We start from the raw sequence: 14192 nt of genomic DNA on the forward strand, positions 1-14192 counted from the left end.
GCTTCATCACATGTGTCGTGACAATGGGTCTGGCCAAACAAAGCAGTTATACGGTTTTGACTTCGTTTTGCGTGTCATAGAAATACAGTTGAGCATATCTGGGTTGTTCACATTCAACTGGAAACATGGCGCCTATTCGGTGGTAGTTCTGACCACTAATTCGGAAGGTGTATAGGCTTCGACCACTGTTTATAGCATGATCAATCTTTCCCCCAAATGATGTGAAACAGAACATGCTATTGTAAACTCTAATATGTTCTCAGAGTCTTAGTGTCTCTGGGTCGTTACAATCAAGTAATGATCTTAATGGTTCAGGAGGATCAAGAAGGCGAGCAATCAAAACCTTGCCATCCTGGCAGCACGAAGAGAAAGTCGTCCCATCAGACGACTTTGTATTTTTATTCCTCTCTTCATACCACATGATCGCTGCACAATTAAGGCACGTGAAGGTTGGACGGCCAAGGCTCTGGTACCTAACATGCGCACCTATGATATTTGTAACCGGCAAACTTAGCACAACGCACGGATTGAGAGTAGCGTATCAAACAACAGAGTAAAGCTAGATGCAAAAGGGAACAAAACGTGCATGGTAAGAAATAGGGTTGGAAAATACCTGTTGATGCAAACGCTGCCCTACGTGGGGTGCGAACACGAACACCTGGTAACATATTAAAATATGGCAATGTTATTCCTACGTTGCATGATAGACGGGTAGAAGCATAGTCGGGTACAGGGTAGTGATAGAGATTTACCTTCTGTTTTTTTAGGGCGAGAAGGGCGCAGGCGCGATGGGTCCGCTACGTTTTGATGAGAATTCCGTGTAGTGCAGGAAATATTGTCTGTAAAAACGTAATAGTTACGGAAATGATAAAAGGATAGTAGTAAACATCGTAGATAACGTTGTAGACCTTGGGCAGATACGGAGGGAGAATATGTTGTTGGTGGACATAAAACAGGCTGCATCTGCACTGCATCGCTCCGCATGATGTTTTTACCTGTAACATATGTTAAAAGACCAACTATTATGTAGGGCTCGTAACGGGATGAGGGATAATGTAAGCGTGCAATCCAGAAAGTATGAATAGGCGTACTGCGTCCCAGAGGGACATTGATGAGGAAATATGGGGACGACCTTTTATTGATGCTCCTGTGCGCACTCTAGCGGTAGTACCAGTGGCCACTGTAACAGCTGGCGGTTGTATTTGAGTGCAACCTGCAAGAGGCACAGAACATGAAGATAGAATAAACGCAACATAGTAGGTAGAAAACGTATAAATAACTAACTAAGAAAGTAAATTCCAATCCATTGTGTGCGGCTTGACAGCAGTGGCATCAAAATTGGAGGGCCTAAGCTGTTTGCAGTCTAGTTAGAATTGTAATTTGTGCGTGCACGCATGTCGGTAAGCGGACATTATGGCTAAATGGTTCCGTTTTCACGAACAGTATAGCTAACCTGCGTTGGGGTCAGCAAAGGAAGTAGATGCATTTATGGTAGTTAGGGTAGGCCCACAGTATATCACGGCCTTCCCACCAAGACCCACATAATTACGACTTTGTATATGGATAGAATGTTTGCTACCCACGATGCTAGCATCGCTGCAGCTGTTAATCAATGTAAGGCCAAAATATGTTTGTATCTTTCCGTCAGACAACGTATGGGAACAAAGGCGGGCCTGTATCGAATTACTAACCACATCAGGAGCAGTAGGCCATAACCTGCAAACCTCGTCTTTTATGAGGGAACAAGAAGGGTTAGAATTCAGTATTTAAAACTCCATATGCGGGGTCGGGGGTAACACTGCAATTAAAAGTTTCATACCTCTGTTTGTTCCAGCCTGTTCAAGCAGTTTAGCCCACAAACGTATTGGATCAACCCGTTAGGCATAACACGTGAATATGCATGAAAGGCGAAAGAGGCTTCGAGCATCACAAAGGGGCGCACAGCCAGCTGTATGTTGCATACAATGTTACATAATACATCGTCCAAAATGAAGCATTCATACATGTCCCCGCGGGGGGGGGGGGGGGGGGTAAAACAAAGCAAGTTGATGTGAAGGAAAAGGCACAGAATATACAGCAAATAACTCTTAAAGAATGCATGTTAAAGCTGGTTTAAATATTATATTTATTGTTGGCCACGCGCCTGTTTTTTTACCCAAATAACAGATACAGGCACAGTCAGACGGAAAAGGTCATATGTCGTAAGGTATTTGTTTAGCACAAGTCATAATTTGCTTATTTCGTTGTTGTTTGTAATGCAGACTTCCACGTAGGTGCTCACGAAGATTGTTTAATGACACGGTCATCGCTTGTACATTTGCATTCATCTATATGCTTTATTCAACATCTTAGATAAAAATTCATGTAAGTCTTATATGATTCCAAAACTTATTTTACGTTGTTCATTGGTATTATTCTATTGGAGTATGCATGATTCTGAACAAACATTTATAGAACCCTTTTACAGTGATTGGAAGTTATATATGACTTTAAAGATGTAACAAAAGGGTTGGGTAAACGTATTTGGAAGCGTATGTTCGGAGGTGGCATATTATGATCCTATTTGGACTCTACCATCGCTTTTTAGGCGGAGTATTTTTGTTCGTCGTAAATACGTGGCTGAATTGTTTTAATAAATCCAGAGAGACTGGTAAGGCGGAAAAATTACATATATTGCGCAATAGAAAAACATCACAGTTTTGGTGTGGGCACAAGTCATAGGTGTCACCACATTATTTGAATCCATAAAAGAGAAAGTCACAAGAGCACAAACACTTGAAGAAAATGAGAAATGACCACCGCCATATCAGCGGGAGCCCTTCTTAGCATCCCCACTATCGTCTACCACATCGTTAACATGCACACGGTCAACGGACACCCCCTCATCATCGTCATCCGATTCTTCAACGTAGCTGCAAAGAAAGATGGGAATGTATGTATTGGCGCAAAGTTCCAACATGTAAACATTCGAAACAGGGGACAATTGGTAGGTGTAACTTACAGCTTTCTTAGTTTGTGTCCAGTTCCGGGTGTCGGGGGCGGGAGGCTCGAACCACGCTTTAGGGAGTCAGATGGTATGGTACCCAAATCCGACGTGACAACCTTAACGCTCCCATCTGTATCATCCATACCAGGGCCAACAATCTTCGCGCAATTGAAGCTCTCATACTCTCCATAACGGTAGTATGTGTGGCTCTTAATCTCAAAAGTGTGTTTTGTTCCAATAAGGGATTCGAGGGCGGAGGGTAGTATGGGAGCATCAATAGAAGTATCCTGCATACAGTGAATCTGTGCATGTTTTCTGCATCTGGCACCTTGACGCGGCCCGCATTAAGGATCAGGCTAGGCTCACGCGGGCCGCCTGAATCCTTATGTCAGGAACCGGATCTTCACATGGCTCGCGGCCCGCATAAGCTTCATTGTTTCTCTAACGCGGGCCGCCTGAGGCCTGTAATTCAGGATTTTCAAATCTTTTGCCATTATTAGCCTGACCTTTCGGTTTCGAAGGGGTAACTTTGCGATTTGGGCCTCAATTATTTACGAATAAGGGCCTCGTGACTTTTACCTGCGCCGTTAACTCCCCGGTTAGTTTAATTACTATCCGAAAAGCCTTATCTTCCATTGTTGACGCTTCTAACCCCTCGCATACGAATTTGATCATAACTTTCTCGTTTTAAAACGGAAGTTTGCGAATTTATATCGTATATTCTAGTGAGCGTAATTTACTGTTACAAAGCCTCGGGTATGTTAAAGGGTCACTCAGAGGTATAACTTAAACATGTTGACACAATTAACCCCTGTAGTTTGTAATCTTTCACTCTCTTCCGCATTTCGTTCCGTACGATCCATGATTTATCCGTTTGAAGGTACGAGCATCATTTAGGGTTACTGTATAGTGTATTTACCCCTTGTTGACATTTTAACCCTCGAATTTACATACTTTCCATGTTTGTTAACTTTAGTCCTTTATTCTATATTTAATACCACGTGTAAACTCAAGACACGTGTCAATACATTATTGGACGCAAAATTTCGAGGTGTTACACTTCATAACGCTATTTGTGACAATATTTAATTCAACCGATTTTCATTTCATAAATAAATTGTCAAAACATTACAAGAGATTCAAATAACAACATTGTTCAACCTAACATAACCAAAATTGATACAACACTTTAAACCTAAACGTCTAAGTGAGTATCTAGGCATCTTTGCTAATCCATTTCTTAGCATCATCAATCACAACCTGTAACATGTTTAAAATACAATTCAATGCAAAAGCAAAGGCGAGTATACAAGTTTAAGAATAAGTATAAGTATAAAAGTTTAAAAACGAATCCACATGGCAACTTAGTTTATACAAGATCAACCTAACATGGCATGCAATATTTCTAGTCAACCCTCTGTTTACGCAAAATGATATAATTCAACATGACCACTAGTTTAGGGGCGGTGCGTTACTCCTATAGTGCTATACATGTCAAATGGAGACTCGTGAAAGCTAATGACTAAAACATATCACATAAGTATGGTCCACGTATAAGCATCAAGTATAACAACATAGTATTCATGTATAAGGATTGTTTTCGTGCATTGCATAAAGAATAAGTTTAAGTATAGTTTAATAGATTAACATGTTACACCCCAAAAGTGGTAAACATAAAAAGGGGGTTGCGAGTATACTCACGGTTTTGCAAGTCTTTTACTTGAATCCACGAGTGAGTTGTTGATGATTAGGGGATTGGAACACCAAGTCGTTCTACACGAAGAAACAAAGTGTATGATTTTTGGGAATTCGGAAGATTTAGGGATTTTAGGAAGTTAAAACACAAGAACATATGTATTCGAAAGTAAACATCCTTTAATACAAGTACTTGTTCTTGACATTATGGAACCTCAAGGGTTAATGTTTTCATGAGTAATATACTCATTAGAATCGTAACAAGTCTTATGCCTTAGATGATGTCATGCTAATATCTTGACGAATGAACACGAGTCCACCATCAAGAGTTCGAATAGTATATATATGTATAAGTAATATATGTATTATTTAGTCCATTAGTCAAGCATGAGGTAGAAGATTATTCTTCATTTAGGCACCTCTAGTATCATGGAAGTCATGTAGGAGGTAGGAAGAACAAGCTTCTATTTAGGTACCTCTTATGGTTCACCACTACACTTGATGTAAAAACATACAAGGAGGGTCATGAACTAATATTAATACAAGAATAAGAAATAACTACACTATGAGAAATCATCAAGTGATGTGGGGATTCTATGTTGGACAACTCAAGTTAGTCCATAATATCACCTTCATCAAGCTTGAAGCTTGAACATCACTTGTGGGTTAGAAACCCTAAACAAAACAGAATGTATATGAGGTTTAACCTCTGATTTTGAATGTCTCAACCTTGTTTTTAAGACTAACTAACCATAGAAGTGGTTATAAGCATAAGGACATAGGTTTGAGATGAGTTAGACTCAAGTTAAACAAGTTTAAGATTAGATGAAATCAGAAATGAACAGTGAACTTTGGAGCATTTTTGCCGGAGTTCCAGGGACTTATTTACTGTGAAAAACCCATGGAATCGAAGCTAAGGTCGATCCAAGCACATAGGAAAAAGAATGGACTAAATCGGACAAGTATTTAGTGAGTTATGCTCACTTTAGTGAAGGCTGGATAATCTGTCCGAACTTGAGTTGTTGCTGCGAAATTAGAGACTTTGAGAGTGTGTTTATGGGTTGTAAAAGTGGAAAAGTGGCTGGGTTAAAGTGATATTTATAGGAAAGGATTAGAGTTAAAGTTGGTTGTAATAAATAGGATTAGTTGGGGTTAAAACAAATAGAAAAAACAAAATGTTGTTGTCTTGAGACTAGCAGCCGGAGTGGCTGTTTCCATTACCTATCTTCTTTTTATTTGTGACATATAATTGTTAGTTAATAATAAAGCATCGTGTATATTTAAGATATACAAGTAATTGGGGTTGTTTAGTAATAATAAAAAAAGAACTTAAATGGGGTCATAACATATGATCGCTGCTAATGGTGGTCTTAGTTTTTTTTTTGACAATTAATATATTAGTTAGGTATTGTATAATAGTTATGTTAGTGCATACATAATTTACTATTAAATGTTATGGTGATACATTGTGGTTGTAGATATAATTAAAAGCCAAAAATAACTATCCATTTGATGTTGGTGGCCATAACTCCCATCAGCCCTACATACTCTTATTTTTTATTTTATTATTATTTTTTTATTTAATAGTAATATATCAACATGATAAATCAACGTTATAGTTGATGTTTACTAAGTTATTATTATTACTAGAGGGAAGGCCCGTGCGATGCACGGCATGACCAATAGTTAGTGTCCTTCATTTTGTTGTGTGTTTAGGGAAAATGTTTATCTATGGATATAAGATAATTAGCCAAAAGACAATGTAAGAGAAGCCATACAAAACGTGATAAGAGTTTGTACCATAAGCTGGCCACACAAAATTTAAGGCATGCATAGCACAGGAAACTTGCCAAGTCTAAAAACATACATTACAGGGGAAAACTTAAAGGAGTTCATAAAGCCTCCGTTTTTATTCAATAATCCACGAAATCTTCTGCTGCTAATGCATGGCCATGTAGTCGACGTTCCCCTTAGCTACCCACAGAACCATCTGAATCAGAATCTTCATAATTAGGGCTGTGAAAGAAAGAAGGGAAATGTTAGGCTGAACCTTAACTTGGATGATGTATATATTTCCATTATTTTGTCCTAAAAACTTGATAGAATGTAACTCCGTTCAAGTAAATTCCCATCTATGAACTGCAGTTCAAACTCGTTGAAGATCAATTAATTCCATTTAGCTATTTGGCATGTAAAAATAGGGGGAAAAACATAATCTAACGATTTAACTTAAATATCCAAACGAAAAAAAAAGCATAAACAAATTCACTACAAATTGCATCATAATCGACATAAGGAAAGGTAACCTTACGGAATGTGGGAATCTAGTGGTGATGCCCGCGCGTCGCCGACTTGCCGCGGGTAAGTTCCATTACAATTCATTTCAACATTAAAGCGATGGGTTCGTATGCGTTCTCAAATCGAAAAAGCACATATCAAAACCAGTGGTGTCATTGTAGTCATAAAGAAATAAACATGATGTTTGTATCATATATTATTCAATTTTGAACATTTACTAAAACACAACACAAATGGACAGGTAGTTACGTGGTTCATGGAATTTCGTAAGTCAAAAGTATATATAGAAACTTACATGTACTTGCTGACTGTTTCTTTAAGCTTAACCGGTGTTGGTATTGTCATCACCCCTTTACCCTTCCTAGTCATGGGAGTAGGAGTGGTAGATCCAACGGATTGACAATTGGTTTCGTCTGGGAGCACACGTTTGCAGTTGAAGCTCTCAAAGGCCCCATGATGTGGATGTATCAACTTGGATGGTTCGGGTGGTGCCTATAAGTGAATGTAAGCAGTTTGGGAGCGTTGAGATGCTACCGTTAGAGGTCTGTATCATGACTGGAGTGAAGCTATCCTGGTTGCTTGCGGAAGAAACGGTGTAGATGTGCGAGAGACCCGATTCCACATTGAGTATAGACTGAGCAGTGGTGCTTGTTAGAATCTGTGCAGTGTCATCGATGCACACGATGACCACATTTGCCGTGGAATCGAGCACATCAAGTTCAAGATGGAACCTGTTGAAAGTTTTTTTTTTCAGATGTGAAAATGTATAAAGACGTTTGCCAATGCACATAACTGTAGAATACCAAAGACGAACCTTGCTCGGGGAAACATAATTGGGTTTTCACAGCCAGCACACCACATCTCCCCGTGATCATGCGATACACCTTTCATGCATTTTCCTCCTCCACACATAAGTCTGAACCACTCTTCGCTATTACGTACGCCTTTAATCACCACACGACAATTGAACTCAGCATTCTGCATGGATTAGAAGAAACACGTTTAATGTATGGATAATAATAATGCTGGGGGAAACAATCGAAATTATAGAAAGTGTTGATACCGTGTGTTTCTTATTTTCTCGACCATGGTTTAATATTTCTTCAAGAGTCGCCAAACTTTCTGTACAGTTAGCAACAACAGTAGTTTCCTTCATGTTCGCAGGTGTCTTTCGATATTCAGCCACAGGTTGTATAGTGAAAGGTAGGATGCTTGAATGTGGCTGTGTATTTATAGAGACATGATAAGTAGGCTCTTGGGATGACCTGTGGCAGTTTTCATTTTAATGGAAGTTTAAATGCAAAGATGTTACAGTATCTGAATATGAGAATGTAAAGGTGCTCACACATGTAATTGCATTAATGATAACCAATAATAATAATAATTTGATGTTATGGAAGTTGAATATGAGGAGTCTATACATATATAAATCTATATTATTAAATCTATATAAATCTATAAATCTATATCAGTCTATATACATATCCCCTATATGCAGAATATATATATATATATATATATATATATATATATATATATATATATATATATATATATATATACACGCACATATTTAGATATGCATACCAAGGGAAAACCAAGCTCATATGATCTATAACCGGTTAGAGCCACCAATGAAACTGCAGATAATGGTCTCATGAATCTGAAATCATAAAAACCGAAACATTTCAAACCAATTAAATTCTGAATGGTAAAAGATAGAATGTGTAACATGATTCAAAACTAACCGTGTGATATTACGCCAAAGTCCACTAAAACGAAGCACAATTTAAAGAGTTGAAGCAACAATAGCAGCAGCTCCTTGAGTCCCTCTCATAATCCTCTCAAATTTCTATATAATCATCAACATGTGGCAGTCAATTGGATGTAATATTGAATGAAACACTATAAGTTTTATAAAAGGTTGATGTGCAAGTGTGTAACCACCTCTTGAGGTTCCACGGTGTCGCTATATTGACCTGCCAAAATGATTGAAACAGTAGTAGGCACGAAAGTGTATGACCCCCCCCCCCCCCACAAAACGACAGATGGCAACCGTGCCCAAATATGTGTTTGTGTCAATGTGTTCAAACCAGCAACAAACAATAGTCTTTGAATCATCATTGCTTTTTCAGCCTAAAATAGACAAATAAACCAACCATCCCATGTAGCTGAATAAAAAAAACTAAGGAATTTTAAAGAATATGAGTTTTCAAAATTTAGTGGAAACTGTAAACACTTACATTCCCACCACTCGTGGCACAGAAGTAGCTGTTGCGCTGTCGTTATTGGCAGACTATGTGGATAGCCGGTCGTCAGCTGTTGTGTTTGGAACGGAGCAAACAAAAACTGGGTTTAGGGCATGCATTAGTTATTATGTTGGATTAACGGCGATAAAGGTGATAAAAGTTTCTTGGCATAATCTGTGGCAATCCAATCTCAACACATTTAGCAACCTACAGAACATTAAGGAAGTATATAAAACTAATATTTTTAGGCATAATTAGCATCATTCTATATACATATCCCCTATATGCAGATAATATATATATATATACACGCACATATTTATATATGCATACCAAGGGAAAATCAAACTCATATAATCCATAAACGGTTAGAGCCACCAATGAAACTGTAGATGATGGTCTCATGAATCTGAAATCGTAAAAACCGAAACTTTTCCAACCAATTAAACTCTGAATGGTAAAAGATAGAATGTGTAACATGTTTCAAAACTAATCGTGTGATATTACACCAAAGTCCACTAAAACCAATCACAATTTGAAGAGTTGAAGCAACAATAGCAGCAGCTCCTTGAGGCCCTCTCACAATCCTCTCAAATTTCTATATAATCATTAACATGTGGGAGTCAATTGGATGTAATATTAAACGAAACACTATAAGTTTCATAAAAGGTTGATGTGTAAGTGTGCAACCACCACTTGAGAATCCACGATGTCGCTATATTGACCAGCCAAAATGATTGAAATAGTAGTGTGCACGAAAGTGTATGACCCCCCCCCCCCACAACGACAGCTGGCAACCGTGTCCCAAGATGCGTTTATGTCAATGTGTTCAAACCAGCAACAAACAATAGTCTTTGAATCATCGGTGCCTTTTCTTCCTAAAATAGACAAATAAACCAACCAGCACATGTATCAGAATAAAATCAACAAACAAAAAACCAAGAAATAAAAAAGAATATGAGTTTTCAAAATGTAGTGGAAGCTGTAAAGAGTTACATTCCCACCACCCGTGGCACATAAATAGCTGTTGCGCTGGCGTTATTGGCAGAATACGGGGATAGTTGGTCGTCGGAGGGTACATGCATAATACTCAACGTGGTACGTATATAGCTGTTGTGTTTGGGACGGAACAAACAAAAAAATTGGGTTTAGGGCATGCATCAGTTATTATGTTGGATTAACAGCGATAAAGGCGATAAAAGTTTCTTGGTAGTCCAAAAATATACGGTAAGGCAAGTATTGTTTATTGTGTCCGATCTGATGTGGCCAAATTGTTAAACGTTTCTTTGTAAACGATGTTTCTGGTATGGTTTTTCATGCTACCGTTGCCATCCCCGACGATGACAATCTTTAAACCGTCAGGTGTCGTAACCCTTGAAAGCGCGACATAAAGCTGGCCATGGCTAAACACAGGTCGGGGCAAATACAGACCAACAACTTTTAATGACTGGCCTTGACTTTTATTAATGGTCATTGCATAGCATGGTTTCACTGGGAACTGGCGTCTTTTCATAATAAATGGCCATTTTGATTTCGTGGATGAAAGGGTTATCCTCGGTATTAATGCAGTATCTCCACGATTAGACCCAGTAAGTATCCTAGCCTTGATTACAAATTTCCCAAGGTCTGTGATAATAAGACGGGTGCCATTACATAATCCTTGCGAGGGGTTCACATTTCTTAAAAGCATGATAGGGAGGCCTTCTTTTAAATGCAAAGCGTGCGGTGGCATACCTGACAATGTCAAATAATTAAAGAATTTAACTGGTCACAATTTTTTTGTCTGTAACTAATATTTTAGTGCCGGGGGGTGGGGGGTGGGGGTACCTGGGAATGTCAAAGAGTTTAGGAATTTAGACGGATAGAGTTGTTCCTGTTCTAATACATCCGTGGATGCGCGACATATCTCGTCAGAACTCTTGTAGGTCTTTGTGGTCCGTCTCAATTGTGCAAACATGTAATCATTGATTTCGTCCACGTCTATATTGAGTGGGGTTAGTATTGCTCTTTCACACAAAAAATCGTCATCGGCCTGCCTTTCTGTAAACGACGGGAAGACATCGTTAACAATCGATTCCACAGGAAGGCCACAACTATCAACGATGAACCTGGCGGGTATCTCGATCCAGGTTGGCTCATCTTCACCTTCTTTGGCTTTTGAGGGAACGATTCCATCGCCGATTTCTAACAACCATTTGTTGAAACGTTGCCTATCCATGTCTAGCACACCTGTTGAGGTGTATTCGTTGACACCCATACTACGGTGGAGACTGAAGAGTTCACAACTTTTCCACTGATACGATTTATTTATGCATGCCTGAACAACATCTTCTGTTTTTCCCTTTGGGATGACGGGAAGGATTTGCCTGAAATCACCACCAAGCAAAACAGGCATGCCACCAAACACACGTTCCCTGTTTGCGTAGGTAGAAAACCCCAAGATATCTCTAAGTGTTTTATCAAGTGCTTCAAAGGCATATTTTTGCATCATTGGTGCTTCGTCCCAGATGATTAACCTTACCTCTTGTAACATGTGTGCCAACTGGGTATTTTGTTTGATGGCACACGTGCTATTGTGAAGTAATTCTAAAGGGATAGCGAAGCGGCTATGAGCTGTCTGACCTTCGGGTAATAGAAGGGACGCGATACCTGACGTGCGGGGATAGGTAAAGTGAGTAAAAATGGAGTTGCGTACGCAACCACATACATTATGTAGCACGAGAATAATTATACAACATTACAGAATTATTTTTTTTACCTGAAGATGCAACCGCAAGGGCAATCATGCCCATAGATCTTAAGCGTGACAGAATGGCTCTGTACAGGAAAGTCTTGCCTGTCCCACCCGGACCATACACGAAATAGAACCCGCCTTTTCGGGTGGTAACAGAATCAATGACTGTGTCGTATATGACCGTTTGTTCCGTGTTAAGTGATGCATATAATTGATCGTGTTCGTTTGTCAACTTTTTTTTATTGTAACTCAACTCTTCCCTGATTAGACGATTATCCATCTTATCGAGGAGCGACGTATCCGGTTGTGGCATATCTGTGAAATCCGCCAACGATTTTCCATTTTTCTCCAATAGTTCATTTAGTTCAATGAGGCAGTAGTTCTTAAGCTAGTCGTCTGATAAATGTAATCCTGGGAACATGAAGAGCCTACGTTTCAGGTACAAAATATCATCAGATAGTATCTCCCAATTCTGTGCCCACAGTTGTGCCGGGCGGTTCACTTCGCAAAACAACAACATGGTAACAAACAATTCCCGTAGCTGGGAACCGGACGCCCATAATTTAGCCTCTGAAAGGGCGTTATTCCACTCCTTGTCATCATTAAGCAAGCCATACGCATAGCAGGCTTCTTTGAACGTTGCATACACGACTCCGTCGACCGTTTTTATTTCTTCGAAACTTCGGGGCCCTCTCACAATTCCCAACAACATCCTTAGATAATACTTTGGCCCAGCTGCTGGATTGCAATACACAATCCGCCCAATGGCTGTCCGCTCCAACCGCGTTTTCCATACCTTGTTATCCTCTTGCCACACATACCTTGTTGGTATCTCGGCGTACGTTAACTTTCTTGCCGCTTCATCTCTGTTGTTTAGCGCAAACCATTGGGTGAACATTGTGTCTTGTATCCCGTCCCGGTTTAACAGGGCCGACAAGCTGTCCGAATCACGTAATGTGAGCAGATGTTGATTAGGTGTATGGAACGTTAGCTTCATGACAGATGGGAATGAGTAATGTATAGGAAATGCAAGCATTCTCCACACAGCTTCACATGGCGATAAGTACCGGCAATCCAGATAGTTTTTAATCTCATCGACCTTAACAGTCTGTTGTGTACGCTTTATACCATCATTGCCAATGTTTTCCTGAACAACCATTGTAGCCCTGTCTGGCCCCTTGTTTAAGTATTTAAACAGGTATTTTATTGCTCGGGACTGGTTGCACCATTCAACATTGATGTGCGATTCGTACTTTAAGAGGAGATAACGGTTGTATAGGACGACAAACCGGTTGTCAAGCATCGTTTTGCCCTTCTTAAAGAAGATCTTGGTATCTCGTCGTCGATAAACCGGGTAACCGTCTTCGTCAATTGTCGTTTCTCGATAAAATGGTTTCGGAAAGTGTTTCATGCATTTTCCATCTATTGTACACGGAGCGCTGCGCGCATCATTCCCACATGGACCATGCAACATGTAATCTGTTATAGCCTTATAGCCGGATGGATCGTCAATTTCCGATGGGATCTCTGTTGAAATCAAATCATCTATACCAGCAGGCGTGCGAGACGCGGCAGAATGTTCAAGCCACAACAAAAGGTGCGCGTGCGGTTGGCCTCGTTTTTGAAACTCAATTGTGTAAACAACTGTATATAACCAAGGGGACAAAGATTCAAGTCAGCGAGGGAAAAAAGGGGAAAATTAGAAAGCTAAAAAAGGTTAGTATTTGTGGGAGAATTGATAGCAAAAGAAAGAGGCGAGGCATTACAAACTTTACCTGCTTTGCAGCTACCAAAGATTTGTTTCTTCATAATATCTTCAATCAAGAAGGTCAGCTTTAGCTTAAAAACGTGTGATACAACATCTGCACGGTCATGAGACTTTTGCCCTGGTATGAGAGATACCATGTCTTCGATTTCAGGCCATTTTGGGTTAGCTGTAAACGTTACAAACAGGTCGGGGTTCCCAAAAGCACGGCACAGAGCCATGGCGTCTTGGTAATTTTGGATCATATATCTTGGACTGCTCGTAAAGGTTGCCGGCAAAACTATACGTTGCCCGATAGCCTCAGCATTTGTATCCCCACGCGTCACAGCACGCGCAGCTCATTTTGGTTATTCCTGATCCAGCGCAACCTTTGTTCTTCGATGGCTGCGTATGAGTCAACCAAATATTGTTGGAATAAACGACCGCCTCTTAACAGGGTGGTGCCTTCGTTGTTGCGATAATGAA

At 39.8% G+C, this 14192-nt stretch overlaps 2 protein-coding genes across 2 annotated transcripts; both read right to left on the bottom strand.

The window, feature by feature from the left end:
- Positions 1–9363: 9363 nt before the first annotated feature.
- Positions 9364–12275, bottom strand: LOC110896239 (ATP-dependent DNA helicase PIF7-like). Its single transcript, XM_022143703.1, has 6 exons — positions 11987–12275; positions 11056–11877; positions 10841–10962; positions 9761–9826; positions 9562–9678; positions 9364–9435 (listed from the first exon to the last, which is right to left on the bottom strand). Exons 1-6 carry the CDS (start codon positions 12273–12275, stop codon positions 9364–9366), a joined length of 1488 nt encoding a protein of 495 aa, XP_021999395.1.
- Positions 12276–12350: 75 nt separating this feature from the next.
- Positions 12351–13948, bottom strand: LOC110896241. Its single transcript, XM_022143704.1, has 2 exons — positions 13738–13948; positions 12351–13606 (listed from the first exon to the last, which is right to left on the bottom strand). The coding sequence occupies exons 1-2, from the start codon at positions 13946–13948 to the stop codon at positions 12351–12353; spliced, it is 1467 nt and encodes a 488-aa protein (XP_021999396.1).
- Between the last annotated feature and the right edge of the window lie 244 nt (positions 13949–14192).

This window comes from Helianthus annuus, chromosome 7, assembly GCF_002127325.2.
Source record: "Helianthus annuus cultivar XRQ/B chromosome 7, HanXRQr2.0-SUNRISE, whole genome shotgun sequence".
Lineage (NCBI taxonomy): Eukaryota > Viridiplantae > Streptophyta > Magnoliopsida > Asterales > Asteraceae > Helianthus > Helianthus annuus.